Here is a 27,963-nt window from a genome sequence, read left to right on the forward strand (position 1 = left end):
AATTGTAAAATCGTCACCTTACAATATCAATTTGAAACAAGTGTTCATTATTGAAAAGTCGTCACCCTTCAATAATGTTCACAAAAGGCCCATGCAGTCATGGAGTCACACACATGACAAATAAAAGAGTTTACACACTAAACATCTTTAAATATATTAGTATATCAGAATAAATGAGACTATCTCAAAATTAAATAACATTTTCAACCATACCAAGTTTATCTTGATCTTGGAGAGAGGCTTGGTAAGAATGTCTGCAATCTGATCACCTGTACTAACGTGACTCAGTCGGATCACATTCCTTTCCACCATATCTCGAACATAGTGATAAGGAATCTCAATGTGTTTAGACCTGTCATGAAATACTGGATTCATTGAAAGCTTGATGCAACTTTGATTGTCACAGTAGATGACAATAGGATTTAAGGGCTGACCAAACAGTCCTACAAGCAATTTCCGGAGCCATACAACTTCTCTTGCTCCCATAGAGGCTGCAATGTATTCAACTTTTGTAGAACTCTGAGCAATTGAAGACTGTTTTCTACATATCCATGAAATCATTCCTGATCCTAAACTGAAGCAACATCTTGATGTGCTTTTCTTGTCAACTATGCTTCCAGCCCAATCAGAATCAGTGAATCCATGTAGGTCAAGTTCTACATGTTTATATTTCAAACCAAAACCAATAGTTCCTCGAAGATATCTCAGAATATGCTTTGCAGCAACAAGATGTATTTCCCTGGGTTCACACATGAACTGACTTAGTGCATTTACAGCATAACATATATCAGGTCTTATGTTTACCAAATACATTAGAGATCCAATAATCTGTGTCTGTAGAGTGTAGGATCTGCAAACTCTGATTCTGCAGCTGTTTCCTTTAGCTTGTGCAGATTTGTCTCCATAGGTGTCGTCATGGATCTACAATCCAACATTCTAAATCTCTTGAGTATATCAATGGTGTATTTTCCTTGATTAAAGATTATACCATCTGCCTACTGCCAAACTTCCAATCCAAGGAAGTAGTGAAGAATTCCTAAATCTTTCATATCAAACACCGAGGCCACATCGAGAAATACAATTATCCTCTCCTGTGATTAGTAGATCATCAACATAAAGAAATAGAATTAATAACTCACCATTGATTACCTTGTAGTAGAGATTTGGATCTACTTCATTCTTGAAAAACCCTAATTCCAAGAGATAGTGATCAATTCTTTCGTACCATGCTCTGGGGGCCTGTTTCAGTCCATAAAGAGCTTTCTTTAATCTGCAGACATGTGATTCAGCCTTATGAATCACAAAACCTTCAGGTTGCTCCAAATAAACTTCTTCAATCTTACCATTCAGAAAAGTAGTCTTGACATCCATTTGATGGACTTTCCATCCTTTAGATGCTGCAATAGCCAAAACTGCTCGAACAGAAGTGTATCTGGCAATAGGAGCAAATGTCTCTTCATAGTCAATACCTTCTTTCTGTGAGAAACCTCTGGCAACAAACCTTGCTTTGTGCTTCTCAATGCTGCCATCTGCTGCATGTTTGATTTTGAAGAGCCATTTAGAAGATACCACAGATTTGCCTTAAGGTCTAGGCTCAATATCCCAGACATCATTTTTCAGAATTGACTGAAACTCTTCTGACATAGCATCTTTCCAAACTTGATGCTTGAGCGCATCTCCAACACAGGAAGGTTCTGCATCAATGATCTCACTCATCAAGGCAGTATAACTGGAAAATAGGTTAGGTCTCTTACTTTCTCTAAAGGTCCCCTTTGGAGCAGCATAATTTTCAGCTTCTTGAAGCATCTTTTTAGCCTAAAGTGGTCTCTTCCTAGTTTCGGGATAATTTTCTTCTAAAGGTAAGCCTTGAAGTTCATGCTCAGCATCTTCAGGGGTCTCCCTCTGAATCTCAGGGTGGAATCCTCATCCAAGCTTGTAGGAGGATCTTGGTGTTCTAATTCATTAGAGCTTTTGGACCCCCTGAATGCTATGTCTTCCTCAAAGATGACATCTCTGCTTAGTTCAATTTGTCTTTGACCAGGTATGTATATTCTGTAGGCTTTAGAGGTTTCACTGTACCCAACAAATACTCCTTACCAGATTGAGCAAAGGCGGCCACTTCACGGTATTGCGCCGATTCGGGTTTTGAACTAGTGCGTACTTGTTTCATAGCTTTCAACTGAGCGGCGGACCCAACGTGACTGACGGGTAAGCCAACGTTAATAGCCGGTCTAATTCCGCGATGGAAGAGCTTTGTTTCCAGACAAATCTGTCCATTTGTAATGGGGATCACATTGGTAGGGATATAGGCCGACACGTCTCCAGCTTGTGTTTCGATTACGGGTAACACGGTCAAGCTACCCGCACCTGTCTGGTCCGATCGTTTTGCGGCTCTTTCTGATAGACGGGATCTTTCCAGAAGGTTCTAACTTTGACCTCTTTTCTTTGGGGACATGAATATAGATTGGACACCCAAAGATCCAGAAATGACTTATGTCAGGTTTGTTGCCAGTAAAGGCTTCTTCGGGGGTTTTATTGTCAAGAAGACAATGAGGACATCTATTTTGAATGTACACAATTGTCCTAGATGCTTCAGCCCAAAATGAGGTTTCTATATTTTGGTCAAACAACATAGCCCTAGCAGCTTCTACTATAGTCCTATTCTTTCTTTCAGCTACTCCATTTTGTTGTGGGTTATAAGGTACAATTAACTCCCTCTTAATCCCAACATTTATACAATAATCTTTAAACATATCAGAAGTGTATTCCCCCCCATTGTTTGTTCTTAAGGTTATGATTTTCTTACCTGTCATATTTTCTGCAAGAACTTTGAATTCCTTAAATTTAGAAAGGATTTCTTCAGACTCTTTGTACCTCATAAAATATATCTAGGTCTTCCTAGAATAATCATCTACAAATATTACATAATATAAAAATCCCCCTAATGAGGGTACAAACACGGGTCCACATAAATCAGAATGAACTAATTCTAATACATTTTTGGATTTACGGTTGCTAGAATTAAAAGACCCTTTAGTACTCTTTCCCAGGGCACACCCTTTGCAGGCTCCTTCAGATTTTTGACGTAGCTTGGGTAAGCCGATCTCCATCTTCTCTATCTTAGGTAGGGCATGGAAATGAAGGCGCCTCAATCTTCTGTGCCAAAGTCCATTCGAATCTGGAGTCTCATGAATCAAGGCTAGAGGTGGAGTGGTGCAAAGTCTATAGAGGCTCCCTTGTCTTACTCCAATGGTGTGGGCTTTCTTGATGGTGGAGTTCTTTGGTATGGCCCCTCGAGAATTTAATTGAAAAATTCAAAATTTTTTGGGAAAATTCTCGAAAAAGAAGAAATCGGTGAGAAAAGATGAGAAAGATGAGGAAAAAGATCAATGGTTAGCTGCATAAATCATATAAAAACACAAAAGAAGCATTCAAACATACAATTTAACCATTATACCTAGATGATCACTTCTTCCTCTGATTGAGCTTGATGAAGTGGAAGATGTGTCCTTGCTCCACTTGATTTGATTTACTCTTTGAGGGAGATATGTGGATTCTTCTCCACTACACAACAAGATATGGATTCAAATGCTAAGTATGGATATGGTCGATTGGCTATGGCAAGATTTTCGCATTAGGATGGTATGATGGAGGATTTTGATTCTCAAGTGGATAGTAAGACAATGCATAAAAAGGTGGATGATTTGTGAGGAGAGGAGACTCCAATTTATAGATTGGAGGAGGCCAAAATGGAGGGCCAAGATTGATTTGAAATGGAGGGCTAGGATTGAAAGAAGGTGGAGGAAAATTGAGAGAACAAGGTGTGGGATCCAAGAGATATGCCATAAAGGCATTTCTTGTCTCCACACCCCACAAGTACATGGGGAAGAGTTCCCCAAGTACATTGGGAAGACAAAAAAGAATATAAAATTCCTTGAGGGAAGGGAGGAGGAATTCAAAATTCCAAAATAGAAGATTGTGTGGGAAGAATAGAGGGATAAAGGAATTAAAAATTCCTTGGGAAGAGGAGGCATGGGAATGTGCAAGGATTTGACATTCCTCGGAAGAGGCAAAGTTGGTGCATTTAAAGTTTGGAGGGTGAGAGAAGAAAGTGATTTATGGCAAGGACCCATTCCTAATGTGCAAGCGATTAAGAGGACAAGGAGAAGAAAGTCATTTAAGGTTTGAAGGTGATTAGGAATGTGCAAGCGATTAAGAGGACACTTAGGTGGCTTGATGAGGGATTAGGATGCAAGTGGGAAAGTTAGGAGGATGTGACATGAGGAGAGAGAATGAGTGGAGGAATAGAAAATTGGAGGAAATGATAAGTGTGATTAAAGGGTGATTAATTAGGCTAGAGGATAGGATTAGGGAGGGTGATTTGTAGGAATCAGAAAATTAGCTTAGTTAATTGAAGTTAATTAACTAATAGAGGTTTAGAGGAAATAATGGAGATTAGAATGACTTTAGAAGAATAGGGAATAATTAATTATAAGTTTATAGTGAATCCTAAGAGGAAGGGAATCAACACAATTAAATTAATTAATTATGTGGAAAGACTTAAATTAATTAAATAATAATTTAATTAATTTTAGATGTCTATAGGTGGTATCGTCTATAATGGGGCCGCATGCAAATTTGTGATGCATATAAATTGTTTTTAGGTATGATGATCTCAATAGTATTTTGTGTGTTATGAAATGGGTCACTTGTTTAATAAGTTATAATTGGTACTTAATCCACCAAATGTGTATTAGGTAAGGTTATTAGATGAGAGGCTATACGGAGACACCTATTGTTCTTATCTAGGTTATTGGTACAAGTTCAGGCCTAGATGCAGTTATGTTGTTTGGGTATGGGGTTAGTTTGTTTGTGGAGACCTTGGGTATGCTACAACTTGGGTACACCTATCCAAAAGAAAATAATAGACCAAGTGAACAAGAGGAACCATAATATCAATGCTATATATGCAATAATGAAACAACAAAAAATCAGAAAACACTATTCTATTGATAATGATAATTCAAAATGAAATTAGTCACGACATATGATATTACCTATGTTTATATCATCCATTCAAAATAGGAAAACTGTCAACAGTCATGGTAAAATAAAAAACTATGCAATGAAATAATGTTCTTCGTTGAGAGCATCAAATTTAGTAACTGGTTCATTAGAACAAGAGGCAGTAGGACTAGCAGCAGTTTTCTTAATGTATTTGTTGTGTTTTTATTTTCTATTATTATCTTTGTTTTCATTTGTAATGTGATTGTTGTGAAAAACCCGGGAGGTAGTGGGACCAATACTAATATTAGATTGTGTTAATACTGGTTTAATGGTCCCTAGGTTAGGACCCAGCTAATGCAGATTACATTGATCATGGGTTATGCATCAGTTCTCCCGAGTTATGAAGATAGAGGTAGCCTTGCAGGTTTGGCTCTCATAGTGGGAGATCCTTAAGTGATTCCTTCCATAAGGAATGTATTATTGTAACCCTACCTCAAGGATAATTATATTGTGTGTATATTAGAGATTAGGGTACAGTGGCCTACCATACATCTTCTAATGTGCATTTTGGTTATATTTGAAATATTTTTTTTGTATATTAGCTAAGTTACCAGTTCGGGCTTGGGCACTAGTTCGGGTTTGAAGAACCAATGCGTCAGTACGACAAAATTTTGAAAAGGGGTTTGGGTTCGTTAGTACAAAAACAATTAAAACTTTTATATATATAAACACACACACATAAAATATAATATAATATAATATAATAGATTAAGTTTTATACAATAAATAATAAATAGCTTATAAATCATGATTCCCGAAAGATAAAAAAATAACAGCGTCTATCCCTCCTTAAATATATTAAGTTTTAGTATAGCTGCGTTGGAATGATAGTGGAGGATTTCCCATGTTTAAGGATCAGGGGTCGAACAAAAGGCACATGCTCCAGATTGAGGAATGCCTCGGGTGTAGAAAGTCGGGAAAATAATCTCATCAAATTTCGTTAAAAAGCCAAAACGGGATCTCAAAATTTCATGCGACCCCGAGCTCTCCCAAAATGTCTGAACTTGCAACCTTACGCACCACGTTGGACTCAGAGACTTATTTGTAAATATATTTTAATAAAAAACCCTAAGTGCTACTTTGTACAAATTTTTGGGCGAATTACAGTGAATTTTTTAGGCCTTCTTTTTAAGTCCGCCGAATTGTAAACATCATAGCCGAAATTCGGTGAACTTGGTGACTTAGGGCTGCGGCATGTCAGCAGCATGAGGCCAAAACAGAGTGCAAAACATAAGATAAATTTCGTTGAACAGAGTCACCGAACTGAACTTGGAACCGTATACAAACCACAAACCAGAACCATATTTGGCCAATACCGGGGCCTATATAGCCGAACTCGGTAACTTAGATATATATTAGATATTTGCAGTGTTTCTCCAACTTTCCAGGACAGTGGGGTGACATTTTGGAGATAGCACAGATTTTTCTGAACTTTGGGGATGGATAGGGAGGGCTATGCACATGCACATACAATAAAATCAAAGTTACCGGTTCGGGTTCAGGTTCAAAGAACCCGGTATGCCGGTACGGCAAAATTTTGAAAAGGGGTTTGGGTTCGTTAGTACAAAAACATGTAAATTATATATATATATATTTTGATATTTGTGAAGCCTATAAGCATGAATTAAAATTTGCATGTCACATAGCATCATATAAAATTATAGTTGGACTACTCGCGACTCGCCTCGACTCGCCAAGCCCCTGAGAAAAAAACTCGGGAAAAACTCGGAAAAACTTGGCAACGTAAAAACATGCTTAATTTTAATAAAAAATGCATTTTTTTTGCAAAATTTAATGAGAAGATGCATCCAATGAGTCAATAAATGATAACACAAAATTAACAAGCCGAGTTTTTAAAAGAAACTCGCCGATTTTTTGCACGGCGATTACTCGGCGAGTTTTTTGCAAAAACTCGGCAAGTTTTTGCTGCGAGTTAAAGTCATAAAAACTTGCAGAGCTCAAAAACTCGGTGAGTTTTTGAAACTCAGTGAGTGTTCCATCTATGATATAAACAACAAAACAAACATAAGCTTGTAATCATAGCATCATGATGATACCATAATAGCATCATATACATCAAGTTTAATATCAAAATGACAAAATATTCAAGTATCATTGTTTCAACTTTCAACAATATAAAGTTTAATCATCAAATGGATCATCTAATTCATCATCCTCCTCCTCCTCCTCCTCATTGACATTGACATTAGATGAGCCAATGCCACTTGCACTTGCACTATAAGTGGCTCAATTTCTGAGTCATCGAGTGTCAATGCAAGAAGCTAAGAAGCAGGAGCATCCAAATCAGTATGCTCTGGCTCTATATCCCACATCTTCGTTTCCCCTTGTGTGTAGTCACATTGTTTGTGTGAAAGAAGACGTAGGTTGGAATGCACATATACTAAATTCTCCGCTCTTTTTGATAGCAGCCTATTGGGCTTTACTGAGTGGATGAAAGAGTATGTGCTCCAATTTCTTTCTGAAGCAGATGAACTAGCAACCTATGAAGACAAAGTGAACAATTAAAGTTATGCATTAATAAAAACAAAATTACTAGCAACCTATGAAGACAAAGTAAACTATAAATAAACTAAAACTTGTAAATTTAAAATTTTATTTAATTAAACTTGTGATAAAACTTTTATAGCGAGGGGTTGTAGGTGTTGGAAGCATGTGCCATGGAAGTACCACCATCTATGAGCATCCTTCTTGGATCTATGACGAAGTGCATCAACACTTAGACTATTCCCATTTGCGAATTCTATGAACTCATTTGTAACAACATCTTGCAAATCATCATCAGGATATAGTCTAAGAAATGCTGCCTTGTACCCATTAGATACTTCTAGATCTCTCCATGGTGGAATCCTTCCTGGTTTATCAAGAAACTAATTGCTACAGTACTTAGGTGTCAAGGCATAGGCAAGAAGATGCAAAGGAGTGGTCATCTTATTCCACCTTTCTACAATAATTACTTCCAGTTCTTTGAAGAATTTCTCCTGGGGGTCATTCTCTTTTTCATTTATAGTGACCTTTATTTTTTCAAGCATCGAGTCAGTGCCATCATAAATCTCACCTATGCAAGGCCTATCCATGTCTGTATAGCGAATCATGGTCATGATGGGCTTAGTGATACTTAGGAGATATGTAACAAGATCCCACCATTTCTTATTCAATATTCTCTCCCTATTTTTTTCTGCCCTCTCAGTGCTACTCTGCTTCCATACAGTCCAATTGGTGCTGATCACCATATTGCATAGTGCCACTCTAACTTTCACAAGTCGTCTTAAGACGATTGTGTTTGATGCAAAACGGGTCTCAGCAACCTATAACACAAATTAATGCCAAATGATAAAAAAATAAAGCCAAACTTTAAAGAAGAATACACAATATAGCTTACACAACGATATTATGAACATTGAAAATTTAAAAAAATCAGAAAATGTAAAATTAAATTACTATTTCACTTACCCTCAATAGCTCCAAATTCGAATAGGCTCTAAAAATCCCTTGAGACATGTGGTGGTTTGTGATGAACATCTGGATGTCCTCAGCCTCTGCATACATATCTCTGATCCATTTTATTTTTTGCCCAATCCTTTGTAGCATAAGATTGAGTGAATATACCGCACAAGGTGTCCAAAAGATGTGATCATAGTGTTGCTCAACCAACAAACCAGCAGCTCTACAATTTTTTGCATTGTTTGTTATTTGGACAACATTGCAGGGTCCCACTGGCTCAATGGCGGAGATGAGAATTTCTGCAATAAATTGGCCATCTTTTATTTGGCCCTCACAATCCACAACTTTCAAAAACATTGCCCCTCTAGGGGACACCGCTATGACATTGATCAAGGGACGGTTTTTAGCATCTTTCCACCCATCTGAAACAATTGTTACACCTGTCTCAACCCATGAATCCCTTATGGGTTTCAATGCATCTTCAACCCTCTTCACCTCTTTCTCCAATAATGTTCCACGTACCTTCTCATAACTAGGGCCCTTATACCCTCTTGGAGCCTCATTAACACTTTTTATCATTTGCTTCCAATATGGGGAGCGAACAACATTGAAAGACAACCCATTTGCATAAGTGCACCTTACTATATCTTCGTCAGCATTGTCTCTACTCTCATTTTGGAATGCGGTTTCTAAAGGCCCCTTTGTTCTTTTATGTGTCAAGGGTGGTTCACTTTGAGGTTCATTTGTGGCAAAGAAGGGGTGGTCTTCTACTACAATACTGGGATTGGAAGGGGCTTGCATTCCCTTTGTTTTCTTTGATGCGGATTGGTTCAATCTATGGGCTTCTTTCTCTTCTGCCGCCTCATGCTCCCTAATATATTTCATCACTGTCTCATCTGGTATAGGTTTACCATCTTTTTCAGGGCATTTTTTGATGCCTCTTCCTTTTATTCCACACAAATGGCCTACCACCCGATAATGTGAACTATTACGTTCAATACCACATCCTTGGCATCTCCAACGGAATCCCCCACCTCTTGGAAGTTGTTTTATAATGTCAACATATTTCCATAAGGGAGAATTTGGATCATTTCTTTGTTTTGCAATTATTTGTTCATTGCCAATGGAGGAAGATGTAGATGCCATTCTAGTTCCTATGGCAAGAAATAATATAAACATATTCAAAAACAAAAACTAAATAATGAAAAAAAATTCAAGTTTCATGTTTGACAATTTGTGAAACAAAAATAGTTGGAAAAAAATGTTAAAAAACCTACCTCTTGCAGCCAATGGAATCTTGAAAATGTATGGAAATGATGCTGTAACACTTGTTGAAGCTTCAAAAATCAGTCTTCAACTCCTCTTTGATCTTGGAAGCCAAATTTTGTTCACCCTTTCTTCACACCTGCTCTCATAAAACTTTTGTTTGCAACACAAATGAGGTGAAATGAGTGAATATAATGTTTTAGAAGTCACTTTTAGGGTATAAGTTTCACTTTTTAGAAGGCGGAATTAAAAAAAAAATTGAACTGCGCATATTTTTTGCCTTTTTGAGCCGCCCAGCTGCCCGGGTTCGACTGGGTTTGACCCGGGTTCTACTGGGTTTGACAAGGGATGAACCACCTTTGGGTTTTTCGAACCTTGGTCGAACCCAGTTCAAACCGGACCCAAACCACGGACCCGTTCGAACCAGGACCTGTACCAGGGGGGTCCAAGGGTGAACCCGGTAACCTAGAATAAAATTGCATATATATTTACCAAAACATTTAGTGAAAGAAAATTTTATAAAATTTTAAAATAACTAGGGGTCAAGAAAATTATGTGAATGAATATTTTAATATTAGAAAAGAAGCCTTTAAGTCTTTAGGTCATACTTGGATAAATATATTTAACTGCTCCATTACCACAGCTGCACCATCACTTATTTTTCATGACTCTAGTCGTCAGTCGAGTCAAGTTTGAATGTTAGATAAAAACAAAAATTTGCCACAGTTCAATAGAGTTCTGATCGTCTAAATATTTGTAATTTTGTACTATTGGTTGCAACCAAGCTTTTATACAGATGCCGGTATTGGATTAATTAAACGCATATTGAAAGTTTAATTGCCACAACCCAATCCGTCTGGACATGCAACACCATTATTAGTAGTAAAATTTTTCCTCCACTATAGGGTACTAGATATCCATGCAAATATGCTCAAAGCCTCGATGAATAGACAATTTCCAAACCGAGTAGAGGAATTGATGACACAAAAGATTGAATATGAAACAGAAACATCTAGATCTAGTATCGAAACTGCAACTGACAATTGCTTGTTAGCAGCTGTCCAATCTAAGAAATCACTTCTCCAAAATACAAGCATGTAGATTCTGAACACCAAATTCAGGACATGAAAGCTGAGGATGCTACAACCAATCATCGAAACAAAGCTGCACTTCCAAGTAAAACAACTTGAAAGAAAGGCATGCCATTTAGAGCAGTGGATCAGAAGAAGTAGTGGAACACCAATGAGATGCCCAGGCATCCCGGTAGTGTTGGGGTGGGAACATCTTAGGAGATGTCCCTCACATTGAGGGGCATTTGCAGGAAAAAGGTGAGGGGGTGGGGTGTTCTTTTCCAGTCCCCAGAATATACTTCTGTACCCAAAATGGGGTAAAAACCCCAGGGACTTGTCTCCAATGAACATGTTGTTCATAACATGTGACACGTTGTCATTTGATTGCAATCATTGGCACATGGCGACATGTTATAGTTCCAAAATCAGAACTTTGTTCAAACTTCTATTTCTTGTTTGCTAATTAATCTCTTAAGCTCTAAAAAATTATCCTTCTAAATGCACCCCACAGGTTTATGAGAGCTACCAAGGGTTCAATGCCCTTCAAATACTCTTGATTCATGGACAAATAAGGACAATGTAATTAGGAGATATTCTTTGCAAATATTAGCAGACAGCCATGACCATTTCGCTCTAAGTTATTTTGGATTTTTTTTGTTTTTTAGTTGTGTGCTCTGACCATATTCTTTTCTTTTAGCTTGAGCTGCAAGATTAAGCCTGTCTACCTTTTTCTCTATCATTAGAGGTTGCTTGGCCTTGATTTTAGGAGATGTTTTGTGGGGTATAACTTTCCTCCATTCTATAGGACCCCCTTAGCCAGGGAAGCTCTCTCATGGACATTTGCAGACACTGCATTGAACACCTTGTGGCAGTGGATGCTGATGTCATTGGTTCTTTTTGCTTGAGCTTTCATGTGATCTGCGATGGTATTGAAACAGAAATCATGGTAAATCACTGCTTGTGGGGTTTGCAGATTTTGAATGAAAAAATATCATTTTATGGAAAAATTACGTCAATGATTACACGTGGTTTGGGATTTCTTTCCCACTTTTCTGGCAAATTTCCACAATTTGTTGGTTAAAAAATATAGTGTTTATGTTTTTTATTTTATTTCTACAGCAATTTTTCTGATTTTTTCGTAACCTAGACTCAAAATTTGTTAACCCTAATCCTAACTCAATTTATCCTAATAAAATCCCAATTAATTGAATTTTTTTTTTATTATTTGGTTTGCTGAGTTGAGTTATTCCTGAGAAATAATTTTGAGTTGCTAGTGTCCTGTCTTGGTTTCCAGTTATGTTCTTCTTTAGCTTCCCATCCAATTTCATTAAATGGTCCTTCACTCAAATGATTATTTGTACTTGGCATCAGATCATATTGCTTGGGGTTAAACCACTTTAGTTTTATTCCATGTAGTCATCGTGTTTTAATGTTTAGGTGGTTTATAACCTAATGTCTTTCATTCCTAGAACTGTCCTAGATATTAAACTTGAATGTACTTTTGACTTCCTTTAACCGACTTTGGTGTATTCTATACATTAGGTGAAGTGTAAATGATTGGGAGCAGAACGGAAGGTTGAGGACTTGGTGGGCCTATAATTCAATGTGTGCCACCAACCACACAAAGACTGAGTATTCATTTGGGCCATCCATGCTTTGAGAAGTTGACGGATCACCCTGAGTTGGCTGTGCCCTTGGTTTTACTTTCAGAGATGTCATTAACTGAAGTTCAAGAGATTCATTTTGGACAGTTGAGTCCATCATGTAGGGATGACAATGCTGCTGAACAAGATTTTTCTATCTCTAAAGTTTTTGGAGAGCCTATGGAAGGATCAAGTATGTAGAGCATCTTGAGTTGGATGTGTCCTAGGGTGCAATTAACTGCTGAACAAGATTTATCTAGCTCTAATGTTCTTGGAGAGCGTAATGGAAGACATCAATAATGTAGAACTTTAGATTGGGTGTCTGTTGGATGATAAGTTCTAGTTGTCAAGGTTTATGTTCTACTCAATGATTACGATATATGTTTTGAACTACTAAACTCATATTTTTAAAGTTTAAAGTAATTTAGACATTTGTTATCTCATAAAATTTCAATTTTATCATGTTCCCATCTTTTTCGGGGAAAAATTTTGCGCTTGTGAATAACTTTATGTTAATTTTTTAATAAATAGAGTTTAGATATTTGATCAATTATACATTTTTTTTGAACACATGAAAATTTATGTATTCACTATATGTAGATGCTTTTTAATGTAAAATTATAAGTGGATCTGTGTGATAGTTTTTATGGTTTAACATTTTTAGGTAGAAGGAAATATAGTGCATATAATGAAGGCACTGGCTAGCCGTCCTGGAGCAGCACAGAGTCTGATTGAAGATGATTCACTTCAACTTTTATTTGAAATGGTTGCAAAAGGGCAAAGTATTGGTACACTTCCTTTGCACATAATTCAACTTCACCGACATGCTGTACAGGTTAGATTTAGCTATAATTTATGCCAATTCAAAGAATAATATGAGAGTTTCCTTTGAACTTTCGAGCTCACTTTATTGTAAGAGATTAAATTGCCATTTGAATTGCAATGCAGATACTTGGTCTCCTTTTGGTCAATGATAATGGAAGCACTGCTAAGTACATTCACACATGGCATCTGGTATGTTTTCTGATGACTAATTATGCTTATTAATTCAGTTTATCCTTTTCTTTTATTGAGTAGTTAAATAATCATTCAGTGGATGACAGGCCTTTAACTTATAATGGTTTTATAACTCGTTATTTATTTGATCTCTATGGACTCTAATTTTTTATGCTGAAGTACATGCTGAACTTGTTACTATTGGAGTTATTTCCTTATCTAGAGGCAAAGATGAAAATATCATTTTTTATTACCAGTTTCAAATTGTTTTTATCAATTTGTTTTGTTTCCTGGTTAGATTTTCTATTGTATGAGCTTGGTTCCTTTAAGGGTTCAAGTTGCATTTGGATGTCTTTTCCCCTTTTTCGTAAACTGTGCATATTATATCATACCAGAGAACAAATTATTCACCTGAAAGGTGATATTGGCTTCCTTACCATATAGGTGAGCTGACGTGTCTTCTTATTAGCAAAATCAAGGGTATAACTATAAATCTTCCCTATCTGTAAATGGATTTAAGCAGCTAGGCTAGCTTTAAGTGCTATTAACTCTCCCCTGGCACATGAAATTTTTCTTCATTACTACGCACTACGAAAGATTTAACATTTGACAAATTTGTTACACATATAGATCCAATATGACCTACTTTATTCAAAATGGCTTATAAGCACGTTTCTCAGTTCTCATATTGAACAACTTGGTTCCAGATTTTATTCCTTGCTTTAATCTTAAGCTTGTCTAAGTTTCAATGCAACTGTAATGATTTGTCATTGTACGCAATATATCTTATTCAAGGGTGTGCTTTGGTTTATATTTTGCTTTGGGCAGGTTGTTGTAATTGGGAATATGTACTTAATTGGACTTTGAGGACTTGGTTGGATATGGACATCTTAATTTTTTATGCAATTTATTTATTAGAAACTTTTTGAAATGTTGTTATCATTGCCACTTATGGGCTTCATTCATTGTTCTCAGGTAAAAGTCCTGCTAATGGCAGTGAAGGATTTTGACATCAATATTGGAGATGCCTCTTATACAATGGGAATAGTAGACTTGTTGCTTGAGTGTGTCGAACTATCATATAGACCAGGTTGGCATAACTTCACTTTGGAAAATTCTTATATTCTTTTTTTTAATATTGCATAATTATTAACTAAAGTGTTACAATATGTCGACCCAAAAGGTCAAGCTGTCACAGTACCAACTCCTTAACTTGAAAGACCAAAACTACTTCACCCAGATTCCAGAAAAGAGAGATTTCAGATCTGGGCATAATACTAAAAAATAATATCACTCTAGTTTGGTAATCAAAACCACCAATAGGCCATCAGTTTGAAGATCACGGAGACACTGCTAGATTTATGAGCTTCTTGATGTATTTTTGAACATATATACTATGATAATTATTTTCTATTTCTTCAGCATTTGATTTTGCTTTAATATCATTCTGTGTAAGGCACAGGTGTTCAGCCCATGGGATACCAGCAGTCTTATGAAAACAAGACAAACTAGAGTGCAGTTCCAGTTTGGGCATAGATTTGTAGAACACTGATTAACTACTGAGAGGAGGGGAGGGTAAATCAGTAGTTAAAATAGTTGATCAAACTTAATTGAATTTACTTCCTTTTAAAACACCTGAACAAGTAAACTTATGCAATGAAAACTGAATGAATCCAAGGACTTCCACACAACAGAAAAACATCAGTATTATGTGGAAACCCAAAGAGGAAAAACCACGGCGAGAAATGCTGCTAGGGTCTACTGCCCTAATCCAGCCTCACAGTTAAAAGGATTACAATATTTCTAGGGCACCAACCCTTCAATTACAGAGCACCAACTCAATTTATTTCAGAGCACCGACTCTTCAATCTTAGAGCACCAACTCTATGCAATTCAGTTACAAAATTTAAACAATATTCTGAATCAGCAAGTTTATAACAATCTGAAACAAAGTTTGATCAATTATCCAATGTTCAGACACCAAGAAAACCTGAGAATGCTTCAGAAGCCTTAGCAAATGCCAAAAACTGATGACAAAGTGACCTATTCTGATCTTCACAACAGCCTTTTCTGTCTGATAACAATTTAAAGGCTTTATAATTCAAATGATAATTCACAGATTTAAAACTTCAGATTAGAAGCATAGAAGAAATGCCAAATTAGTATTTAATTCTTCCAATGATTTCAGAATTTAAAAAAACAATCTGCATAACTGTTATACCTGAAGTGGATGAAATAATTACCAAAACCACATCTACAGCTGTTCTGTATCTGTTCTGTATACATGCATCCTTAAAGCATTGTCATTCTGTCTAACCAAACTTCCATTCTTCACGCCACTCACCCTTTTCTCAAAAGTATTAAGTATATGTATCAACCTTACATATCACAGATACATATTACTCTTTTAACACCAAATCTTATTCCAGTATATTTTATTCTCACATTACACAACCTTTTTTTAAGGCATCGAATGGCCCAGCATTTTATAAGAAAAGGATAGTTAAAACAGTTTGGTACGGTTAAAGATACAGTTATTTGTTTGTTTTTAACAAATTTTAATCATCCCAAGTTCGAACTTTTCTTCATATGTATTTAACTTCATATCATTTGCAAAATATAAGATGTTCGAAAACTAGAAGGAAGTTAAAAGTAGTTTGAAACAGTTATAACTCAACCACAGCCAACCAATCTTCTAATATAATGCTGCCATAATACCGTCAAATCTGAGAATGATAAAGTTATCATTGAAGCATAATCATTGAAAAATAATCATTGACACATCTGAAATAGGATGCCTTAAATCTGTCAAATAATCATTGACACGTCTAAAACAGGATGCCATAAATCTGTCTGAGAGCCATCAAAAAAGTGCTGCTGTGAGGAAGAGAACATGACAGTGAAGCTGTCAAAACAATACGAGGTATAACCATGCATTTGTAATCTGGTTCATTTGAAATCTGAAAGGCTTTCTGACATCAATGCCAAATACAATGCCAACAAGATTGACCTCTTCCTTCAAATTTCCTGGTTCATTGACACTGTGTTTCATCAATACATTTTTTGGAACAGTTTGTTCTTTCTCATTTAGGTTCCAACTACCTACAATAGAAAGGTCATCAATTCCACAGTTGGTAGTGTTTGGGGTATTGTCTTGGTCTTTTAAAAGCTGGCCACCATTTTGCATGCTTCATATATTTTTTGCATTGAGTGACAAATCCTTTATTTGTCAGTTTTGAAAAAAATGTTTTTTTCTGGGATATTCACAAGTATTGTGACTTGCAAACAAATGGAGGAGAAGATGACTTCATGACAAGTCAGTAAGCAGCATTCTAATACCTGGAAACGACTCATTCTTTTTATCTCTCCAAATACACCACAGAACTTCCATTAATAGAACAAGCCAAGATTTACAATGTTCTTTGCTCAACCCACCAATATGACCTAACAAAACAACAAACTACTCAATCGACTCTTTCATAGCCCAATAACACAGCCAACCAGGAACATAGCCAATCAAAAAATAAATGAAAACAAGTTTCTTCAACATTAAATATAGAATGCAAAATCACAGAGAAACCAGATGTTTCTTTTGCGAAGGAGAAGTAGCCATCCAAAACAAGTCTTTTCAGGCTATATCCATGAGGATCATAAATTTTATGACTTAGACTCTCAAAATTTAGAAGAAAATTTAACACCCTATTTGAGGTTGAGGTATTAAAAAAACCTCCTGTGTACAAGACAACATATCATACAAATTCCTAGTGGAGAATTTTGTTAAGGGTGGTCCATCTTTGCACTAAATATTGTCTCAAATTTCATTGCTGAATGATAGATTAATTTGTTTTGGGAAATTATCTAGTGCCCTGCACAACATAAATATGATGTTCTTTGATAATCTGGAATAAAAGATTCCAAAAAAACGGCATCCCAAGATAACATGGACCCATTTTTGAACAACCTCTAAAAACCCCTTTGGGCCTTTTCCCTTTTGAAAACCAGGCCTTAGCTGAGCAACCTCTAAAAGAGAGAGGTTCATTACCATATGACAAATTCCACGACAGAAATTTGAAATTCTGAATGCTGCCATGTTTCTGGAGACAACTTTAGAGTCTTTGAAAAGATGTTTGACAGATTTGCAAGCTCTTCATATCTTGGAGAAGACAGTGGACCCTACAGGTTTAACAAGAAATTTTCTGAATGATAAATCATGAGGGTGTAGGCCTTTCCAGTTCCTTATAATTTTTGGAATAGACTTGCTTACTTGTATTTTATCAATACCTTCTAAGGATCACCTCTATCCAACGCATTCAAAAACTGTTTACTATGTATAGCTAAAACTTGGATTTGCAGATCTAGCTGAGATCTGTAGCTTCATATTTCTTGGTAGAGAATACCATTTCCAGGCATTTCAATGTCTCTTTTTTACTGCCTTTCCCGTCGGACCAGAAAAGTCTTATAATAACCTAAGAAGCTTTTAAATCTGGGAGTTTCCAAAGAGCCACATGGATGCATAATATATGCTGAAGGAGGAAAATGTTTTTTGGCAGATATGAAATCAGATCTGCCAGCCAGGGATAATAGTTGTCCTTGCCATTTTGAGAAATTTCTGTGAACTTTTTGAATCATTCAGCACCATGTATCACCCAGAGAATGAGAAAGGGTAAAAGGGGTATATAGGCATTAACCATTTTCTGAGGGTTAATCCAAATAAAGAAAGAGGGAATTGACATCAGCAAACTGAATAATCAACCAACTCTGAATCATCTAATAATCAATCAACTGGGTGTCTTAACAGAAAAATCTCTAAGGAGATAATACATTGCTTCAGCAGCTATAGCAAACAAGGAAAGAGATAGATGACATCCTTGTCTGGTGGAGCTCTGAAGGGCAAAGGGGTTGTCATAGTCTTTCATTTCCCATTCGTTTTCCTTATATGGCTTTTTAAAACTATGACATCATGCTGAAAAAGTCTGAGATGTAAGGAGGAAAGAATGTGGTATAACAAGTCAGAGACATTTGTGCAATGCTAAGAAATTAAGTTTGTTGTTGGCAGATCAGTTCAGAGACTTTTGTGCAATACTAAGAAATTAGGGTTTTTTTTAAAAAGGAACAACTTTTTTTTTAAATATTTTTTATGTAGCCTCTATATAACATTTTTCGGGAAGAATTGCTTTAATCCTAGGTAATATTTTAAATTTTTAATCCTCCGTTTGTTTTTGTCTTTGTTCTCTACTTTGCAGAAGCTGGTGGGATAAGGCTCAGAGATGATTTACAAAATGCCCATGGCTATAAATTTCTTCAACAATTTGGATTGGCGCTCTCTAGTTCTTGGCGAAATCAGATTGGAGTTTCAGGTTCAGCCAATCCTGGGAGTACCGACCATTCATCATCACTTGGTTCTAATCTTGTCCATGGTAAAATGAAGAATGAAGAAACTGCTAAGAAGGATGATATATCACCAAACCTTCCACCATCACTATCCCGATTGCTTGATGTTCTTGTGAATCTGGCCCAGACTGGCCCTCAAGAAAGCATTTCAGCATCTGGAGGAAGAGCCTCAAAATCTGTAAATAAGGCTGGTGGGCATGTTAATCGACCATTTTTTACCACTGAATGTGGAACTGGTGAAGAAACAAGGGAGAAAAAGATGAATGGTAAAGTCAAGGATCTAGAAGCAGTGCGGGTATTACAGGATATATTTCTTAAAGCAGATGATATAGGATTGCAGTTGGAAGTGCTGGACCGAATTTTAAGGATTTTTGCCAGCCATCTTGAGAACTATAAATTGTGTCAAGAACTACGGACATTGCGTCTTCTTATTTTAAACATGGCCGCATTTCCTCAAATATTACAGGAAAAGATTCTTAAAATCTTGGAGTATGCTGTAACCGTTGTGAATTGTGTGCCTGAGCAGGAGCTGCTTTCCCTTTGTTGCTTGCTGCAGCAGCACATACCAACACCATTGAAGCACAGTATACTTTCTTTCTTTGTGAAGCTTTTATCATTTGATCAACAATATAAGAAAGTCCTCCGAGAGGTGGGTGTTCTGGAAGTTCTCTTAGATGATATCAAGAAACATAAATTTATCTCTAGTTTTGAAGAACAAACGAGGATTCCTAGTCCCATGGAAAGAGTAAACAATGCTGAGACAATTCTTTCGGCACCCAGAATCATAGGGCCAGGGTCTGAAAAGCTCACAGTTTTCGAAGATGAGGGTACAATCTCTATTGCATGGGATTGTCTTGTTAGCTTAATCAAGAAGGCTGAGGGAAATCAAACAACTTTCAGGAAATCAAATGGATTCATGCTCATCTTACCATTATTAATATTTGCCAATCATAGACCTGGTGTCCTACGCTTGCTATCATGCTTGCTCTTGGAGGACACTGGCCAGGTTTGTTATTAATTTTCCATCTTTTAGATTTGGTTCATGATACAAAATTCTTTATCCCTTCTTAGGGAAAAACCAGAACAAAAATTAAGTCTGCTCATTATGTGAGAGTGGGGTTGAGTCAATGGAAAAATAACATTAATCTTTACAAAAATTTTAGAATCAGTGTATTAATACCCACAGTTATTTTATTATAATGCATATATTACAAAATTTATGTTGTGACTGACAGGCTCATCCAGAAGAATTAGGTTCACTAATTGAAGTGTTAAAGAGTGGTATGGTGACTAGCATCTTTGGAACTCAATACAAACTAGAAGATGATGCAAAGTGTGATGTTTTATGGGCCTTATGGCGAATCCTTGGTTCCAACAATTCAGCACGCAGGGTTTTTTGTGAAGCGACTGGGTTCGCTCTTCTGCTCACAGTTCTTCATAGTTTTCAAAGGGATTCTGATGCTACTGCAAATAAATATCTGATAGCATCACATGTGAAAGTCTTTAGTGCTTTACTACATGTTGTGACTGTCGCAGTGGTTGACAACATATTCAATCGGTTGAGATTGCATACAATAATTTCATCACAAACCTTCTATGATCTTCTATGTGAATCAGGTTTGCTTTGCCCAGATCATGAAAATCATGTAGTACAGCTTATGTTGGAGCTTTCTCTGGAGATAGTACTTTCACCTTCATGGAGCAATGCTCCTACAACTGAAAAGGTGTCAATCCCACAATCTATTGAAAGGAGAGCTTCTGATGAGAATGAACAGACTTTTTCTTTTTTTCCTTCATCAAATTCTAGCAGCATGATAAAAACTGAGAAAGTGCGAGTATTTAATGCTGGTGCTATTGGAGTGTTGATTCGTTCTCTGTTGCGATTTTCTCCAAAGTTGCAATTGGAAGTACTAAGCTTTGTAGAAAAGCTTGCACGCGTTGGTTCTTACAATCAGGAGAATCTTACTTCTGTTGGTGAGTTACACTTTTCCAATTTTCTTGGAATTCTCTCTGTTGGCTTGATCTGTCATTCTCATTAATAATTCAATTTATAGGTTGTGTGGGGCTTCTATTGGAGATTATACGGCCTTTTCTTGACAGCTCTTCTCCTTTACTTCTACATGCATTAAGCATTGTTGAAGTTCTCGGGGCTTACAGGTACTAAATTGTTACAATTGCTATATCTTTTTCCAAATTAATGTTTATTTGAGTAAAACTGCATATCCTTTTTAGTGCTTTTTGCAGACAAAATGAACTATCCCACCTCCCTTATTTGCTAACAGATTGTCCCCAGCTGAGCTTCGTACTCTTGGAAGATACATTCTGCAGACTAAGCATATGGCTTCTGGCCAAAGATTCATTGAGATGATGGAAAGGCTGATTCTTACGGAGGGAATGACATCAGAAAATCCTTCACTGGCTCCATTTGTTGAAATGAACATGAGTAGATCTGGACATGCTTGCTTGCAAATTTCTCTTGGGGAGCGGAGTTGGCCACCTGCTGCAGGATATTCCTTTATTTGCTGGTTTCAATATAAGAATCTTGTTAAAAAAGAAGTTGCTGAAGAAGAACCTACTCTAAAAGTGTCTTCCTTGAAAAGAAAAGGACACATACCCCCTAGACAGCTAGCAAAAGGACCTGTTCTTCGCATTTTTTCTGTTGGTGCTGTGGATGAGAAAAACAATTTTTGTGCAGAACTATGTTTGCATGCTGATGGAGTTTTGACTCTTGCTACAAGTAATTCTTGCTGCCTATCTTTTCCAGACATGCAGCTTGAAGAAGGGGTTTGGCACCATCTTGCAGTTGTGCACAGTAAGCCTAATGCCTTGGCAGGTCTTTTCCAGTCCAGTGTAGCTCAGCTATATGTTAACGGAAGACTCAGACAAACTGGCAAGCTGGGTTATTCAGCATCTCCAGTAGGAAAATCATTGCATGTTACAGTTGGAACACCACTTTCCTCGGCAGAAGTTAGTTCGTTGTCTTGGCGACTTGGTTCCTGTTATCTCTTTGAAGAAGTGCTTTCCCCTTCTGGCATATGTTTCATGTATGTTCTAGGTCGAGGCTACAGGGGTCTCTTTCAGGACACTGATATGCTTCGGTTTGTGCCAAATGAGGCCTGTGGTGGTGATAGTCTGGCTATCCTTGATGCATTGGAAGTTGAAATTTCTGCTGGAGGTAACGCTCAACGTGTTGATGGCTCCAATAAATCTGGTGACAATAGGACAGAGGGCAGTGGTGTTGTTTGGGACGTGGAGAAACTTGGAAATTTTGCATTTCAGCTCTCTGGAAAAAAGCTTATTTTTGCATTTGACGGTACATATTCAGATGCCTCTCATATATCGGCGACACCATCCTTGTTGAATTTAGTAGATCCTATGTCAGCGGCAGCTTCTCCAATGGGTGGTGCGTGTCACTTTGATGTCTCCTTTTGATATCTACATCTATTTTGTCTTTTTTGGAATGGAAACCAAAGGGAGTTTTGTGGTAGTTACTTGAAAACTGCTGTGAAACAATCTGTTGGATTTGTTCCCTTCTTTTTGGAATCAAAAAATACATGTCCTGTTAGTATGCTTATAAGCTGTTTTTAAGTCTCTGTAATATAATATTTTCTGTTTTACTAATGTTTTCATTGTATTGTTTGAGTTGTCCAGGCATACCACGATTTGCTCGTTTGCATGGTGATGTTTATGTATGCACTCCATGCAGTATTGGAGAGAGCATCCGTGCAGTTGGTGGCGTGGCTGCAATTCTTGCGCTTGTTGAGGCAGCAGAAAGTAAAGAGATGTTGCATATGGCTTTGTCATTGCTTGTTTGTGCTTTGCACTGGAATCCACAAAATGTTTATGATATGCAAGCATGTAGGGGTTACCATTTACTCGCTCTCTTCCTTCACCGCAGAATGTCATTATTTGATGTACAAAACCTTGAGTTGTTTTTCCAAATTGCTTCTTGTGAAGCTTCTCTTTCTGTAAAACAGAAAACCCAAGAAATTCAAAATATGCCTGCAAGTGCTGGACCAATAATTGAGACTGGCTATGAAAATATAGCAATGGCAAAGTTTCCTGATGAAATTTCACCTTTAGGATCTCAAGCTGATATTGAAGAATTCCTTGAACATCATGACTCATTAAGTCACATGTCAGAGCTTGAAAATGCTGAGTCACAAGTTGAAACTTTAAATTGTTTTGTGCTTTCCAATTCCGACATGATGGAACATGTGCTTCTTGACTGGACATTGTGGGTGACTGCCCCTGTCTCAATTCAAATTTCTCTGTTGAATTTTTTGGAGCGCTTAGTGTCTATGCATAGATACAGAAATCATAATTTGACTATATTACGGCGAGTTAATCTTGTGCAGCATTTGTTAGTTACGTTGCAGAGGGGAGATGTTGAAGTTCCAGTGTTAGAGAAATTGGTAGTTTTGCTAGGAATCATTTTGGAAGATGGGTTTTTAGCATCTGAACTAGAATATGTGGTAAAGTTTGTGTTTATGACTTTTGATCCCCCAGAAATAATTTCACATGGGAGAGTTGCCCGAGAGAGCATGGGAAAACACGTAATTGTGAGGAATATGTTGCTTGAGATGCTTATTGATTTGCAAATGACGGTTAGGTCTGAAGAATTACTTGAGCAATGGCACAAAATAGTTTCTTCCACGTTAATCACATATCTTTTGGATGAAGCTGTGCATCCAACTAGCATGCGATGGGTTATGACTCTTCTTGGGGTTTGCTTAGCGTCCTCACCAACATTTGCCTCAAAGTTCCGTTCCAACAGTGGGTATCAAGGGCTGTCACGTGTATTACCAAGCTTCTACGATTCTCCAGAAATATATTATATTTTGTTTTGCCTCATTTTTGGCAAGCCAGTTTATCCAAGGCTGCCAGAAGTCCGTATGCTTGATTTTCATGCTCTTATTCCAAGCGATGGGAGCTGTGGTGAATTGAAGTTTCTGGATCTTCTTGATTCTGTTATTGCTATGGCAAAGGCTACTTTTGACAGGCTTAGCAGGCAATATCTTATAGCACAGCAAACAGGGGATTTTTCTCAGTTTAATATGTCTATGGCAGCTGAACTTGTTGAGGGAATGAAAGACACTGAAGATGAACTACAAGGTGAAGCTTTAATGCATAAAACATATGCAGCACGCTTGATGAGTGGTGAGGCTGCAGCTCCTGCAGTAGCCACCTCAATTTTGAGATTTATGGTGGATCTTGCCAAGATGTGTCGCCCTTTTTCTGCAGAATGTCGGCATTTGGAGTTTCTTGAGAGTTATGTTAATCTGTATTTTTCTTGTGCCAGGTAATTACACTAAGAGGTGTTTAACAGTTGCATTATGGAGCCTCATGTCATGAGTGTGTAAATTTATGTTTTAAAAAGAAATTTAGTTAAAAAAATACAACTTAAAAGCTAAGAGAAAAATAGAATAATTGTAAAATAACTCTAAGAATCTTATGTAAATAAAATAAAATAAAACAATTCTTAAGTATATAAGGATAACTCTTCAAATAAAAATAGTGTAAGCAATGTACATCATATAAAATAAATGTTAAATAGTTCTGAAGTAAAATAAAACAACTCTTAACTAAATAATATAAAATAATTCCTAAATAGTTCTATAGTAAAATAAAATATTTCTTAACTAACTAGATAACTTCAAAGACTTATGTGTCTCAGGATTTTTTAGATAGATCTATTTAAGGTATATCTGTTTCTTTGAAATTAAGCAATTCTATTCTTTGTTGGATATGTAAATTTAAAATTCCAGTGATGGTTTTGACATGCATTTTCTGGGCCAGCTATACTCCTTCCTCATCTTTTGAGGTGTCTATTTCAATTTCAACATAATAGGAGTCTATATCAATTTCAACATAATTTCTGTTTAGGCAACTGATTTTAGTAAATTTTTATTCTCTTCAAAAGTTGATACAATCCTTATATATTATCTCTTTGTAGGGCTGCAACTGCTTTACAGTTGGTTAAAGGGATATCAGTTCTTTCAGTAGATCAACAGAATGTGAATGAATCGGATGATACTCATAGCTCACAACATACATATTCTAGTGTGCCACAAGAGCAAGAACAATCAGCAAAAACATCCATAAGCATTGGAAGCTCAGCTCAAGGGCCAAGGAGTGCAAGCATTGACGACACGATTAATATGGTGAATTATCTTTCTGAAAACAAAGGTCAGAATGGGATTGAGTTTTCTTCTTTGAAGTCTGGGAAGCCATTTGTTGGAGTGGAAGTTGATTGTGAATCCAATTCTTTTGATACAGAAAGTCTGGAGCAGACAGCTAATTTTTCTGCAGTTTCCACGGATTTTTCTGCTGTAAAGTCCACTGGGATTCAATCTATTGCTCCACTAAACGTTGCGGCAGGTCAAGATTCTTTGAGTACAGTCTCAGTTTTGGTGCCAGGATCACCTGTTTCATCAGAGAAGTCAAGTTTTAAAATAGGACAAGCCTCATCTATGTCACCAGTGGTTGCCCTAACCTCTTGGCTAGGAAGTTCTTTGCAAAGTGAAAGCAACTTACCTCTAGGTGGTACACCATCAATTACAACACCATCTGTTTCATTTAGTGAAATTGATGGATTGCAAGAGTTAAAGTCAACTGCACAAGAAGCATCGTCTTCTAATATTCTGATCAATATAAGCCCTAAGCTATTGATGCAAATGGACAGTGCTGGTTCTGGAGGAGGTCCATGTTCAGCAGCTGCTGGGGCTGTGCTGGATTTTATTGCAGAAATTCTGGCTGACATTATGACTGAACAGGTCAAGGCAACTCTATCTGTGGAGAGTCTTCTAGGAAATGTTCCATCATATGTTGGAATTGATTCTGTATTAGTTTTCCAAGGTTTGTGCTTGAGTAGAATGATGAATTTCTTAGAGCGTTTAATTTTACGTGATGAAGAAGAATCTGAGAAAAAACTTGATAAGAATCGATGGTCCTCAAACTTAGATGGATTCAGCTGGATGATTGTGGATCGTGTATACATGGGTGCTTTTCCAGAACCAGGGGGGGTGCTGAAAGTGCTAGAGTTTTTATTGTCCATGCTACAGCTTTCCAATAAAGATGGACGCATAGAGGAAGCAGTGCCACTTGGCAAAAGTCTTCTTTCTCTTACAAGAGGAAGTAGACAAGTTGAAGTTTATGTACAAGCTCTGTTGAAAAATACAAATCGCATGATAATGTATTGCTTTTTACCTTCATTTTTAAGCACCATTGGCGAGGATGATATCCTTTCACATGTGAGCTTATATCTTGAACCTAAAAAACCTATAACAGGTGGTCTGACTGTGGACTCCTTGGGCATTGATACATGTACAGTATTGCAGTTATTAATGGCTCACAAAAGGTTAATATTTTGTCCAAGCAATTCTGATACAGACCTTATTTGCTGTCTTTGTGTGAACTTGATTGCACTACTATGGGATCAGAGGCAAACTGTAAAGAACATGGCCAGTGAACTTATCAAGTATCTATTGTTAAATCGTCGTGCTGCTTTTGAGGAGTTACTGGTCTCCAAACCTAACCAGGGACAATCATTCGATGTCTTGCATGGAGGCTTTGATAAGTTGTTAGGAAGCAATCAAACAGACTTTTACCAGTGGCTCCATTCTTCGAAGCAAAGTATTTGCAGAGTATTGGAGCAGTGTGCTTCAATAATGTGGATGCAATATGTAGCTGGTGCAACCAAGTTTCCAGGGGTGCGAGCAAAGGGTATATTGACTCCTCAGAAACGGGATAAAAATCAGAGATCGCGTGAAAGGCCAACAAAGCACTGGGAACAAATGAGTGAGCGCAGAGGTGCCTTAGATTTGGTTCGTGAAGCCATGTCAACAGAATTGAGAGTGGTGCGCCAAGACAAATATGGATGGGTTCTTCATGCCGAAAGTGAATGGCAGGGTCACATTCAGCAGCTTATACATGAGCGTGGAATATGGCCTATGAGGAAGTTTTCTGTGGATCAAGAACCCCAGTGGCAACTCTGCCCTACTGAAGGACCCTATCGTATGCGTAAAAAAATTGAGAAGTTGAAATTGAAAGTTGATACCATTGGACATTTTATTGAAGATTTTCAAGAAGAAAAGTTAATTTCAGCAGAAAAAACTGGTTTTTGTATGGATGTTAATGATCCTGATTATGATTCATTTTTCCATCTGTTGTCCGTTGGTGGTGCCAATCAAAAGCAGCTAAGCTATACTGGTAAAGAGGATGAGGAATGCTTTTATGATGAAGCAGAGGAGTTCCAAGATGAAGATGCAAGCTCTGCTCCAATTGAGTGGAGTGATGATCAACACAGCAGCATCAATGCTGCAAGTTTACATTCTGCTCTCGAAGCTGGTGGTAAATCCAGTACAATGTCATTACAAATGACAGACAGAGTGTATATGGCATCTCAGACTTGTTCTCCCAGGCAGTCCTCATCACAGAAAATTGATGATTTGATTGCAGATGAAAAATCAGAAAGAGATATCCATGACAATGGAGAGTATTTGATTCGACCTTATTTGGAACCTTGTGAAAAGATAAGGTTTCGTTACAATTGTGAGCGTGTTGTTGGTCTTGACAAACATGATGGAATCTTTCTCATTGGTGAGCTATGTCTGTATGTTATTGAAAATTTCTACATCAATGACTCAGGCCACATCAGTGAGAAAGCATTTGAGGCTGAATTATCAGTAATAGATCAAGCTTTAGGTGTCAAAAGCAGTAATGTTGGGAGTGTTGATTTACAGTATAAGGCACCGGCTTCCTGGGGGATAACTGCCAAAGCATGGGCTGGAGGAAGAGCTTGGGCATATAATGGTGGAGCCTGGGGTAAAGAGAAGACATGTGCTAGTGGTAACCTGCCTCATTCTTGGCGAATGTGGAAGCTGGAAAGTGTTCATGAGCTTCTAAAGCGTGAGTATCAACTACGGCCTGTTGCCATTGAGCTTTTTAGTATGGATGGATGCAATGATCTTTTGGTTTTCCACAAAAAGGAAAGAGATGAGGTCTTCAAAAACCTGGTGGCAATGAATCTTCCTCGTAATAGCATGTATGTATGGCTACTCGTTTTT

At 37.2% G+C, this 27,963-nt stretch overlaps 1 protein-coding gene across 2 annotated transcripts in view; it reads left to right on the plus strand.

The window, feature by feature from the left end:
• LOC131038529 (protein SPIRRIG) overlaps positions 1-27,963 on the plus strand; it is a 91,351-nt gene that overhangs the window by 45,873 nt on the left and 17,515 nt on the right. Inside the window, exons 8-17 of one of the 2 annotated variants that reach the window (XM_057970983.2) lie at positions 13,173-13,343; positions 13,457-13,522; positions 14,480-14,594; positions 18,748-19,901; positions 20,131-20,869; positions 20,950-21,052; positions 21,178-22,298; positions 22,547-24,197; positions 24,852-25,084; positions 25,175-27,941. In XM_057970983.2, coding sequence (XP_057826966.2) covers positions 13,173-13,343; positions 13,457-13,522; positions 14,480-14,594; positions 18,748-19,901; positions 20,131-20,869; positions 20,950-21,052; positions 21,178-22,298; positions 22,547-24,197; positions 24,852-25,084; positions 25,175-27,941 — 8,120 coding nt within the window. Of the gene's footprint in view, positions 1-13,172; positions 13,344-13,456; positions 13,523-14,479; positions 14,595-18,747; positions 19,902-20,130; positions 20,870-20,949; positions 21,053-21,177; positions 22,299-22,546; positions 24,198-24,851; positions 27,942-27,963 lie in introns of both variants that reach the window. The other variant, XM_057970982.2, reaches the window with a different exon arrangement.

This window comes from Cryptomeria japonica, chromosome 10, assembly GCF_030272615.1.
Source record: "Cryptomeria japonica chromosome 10, Sugi_1.0, whole genome shotgun sequence".
Classification (NCBI taxonomy): Eukaryota; Viridiplantae; Streptophyta; class Pinopsida; order Cupressales; family Cupressaceae; genus Cryptomeria; species Cryptomeria japonica.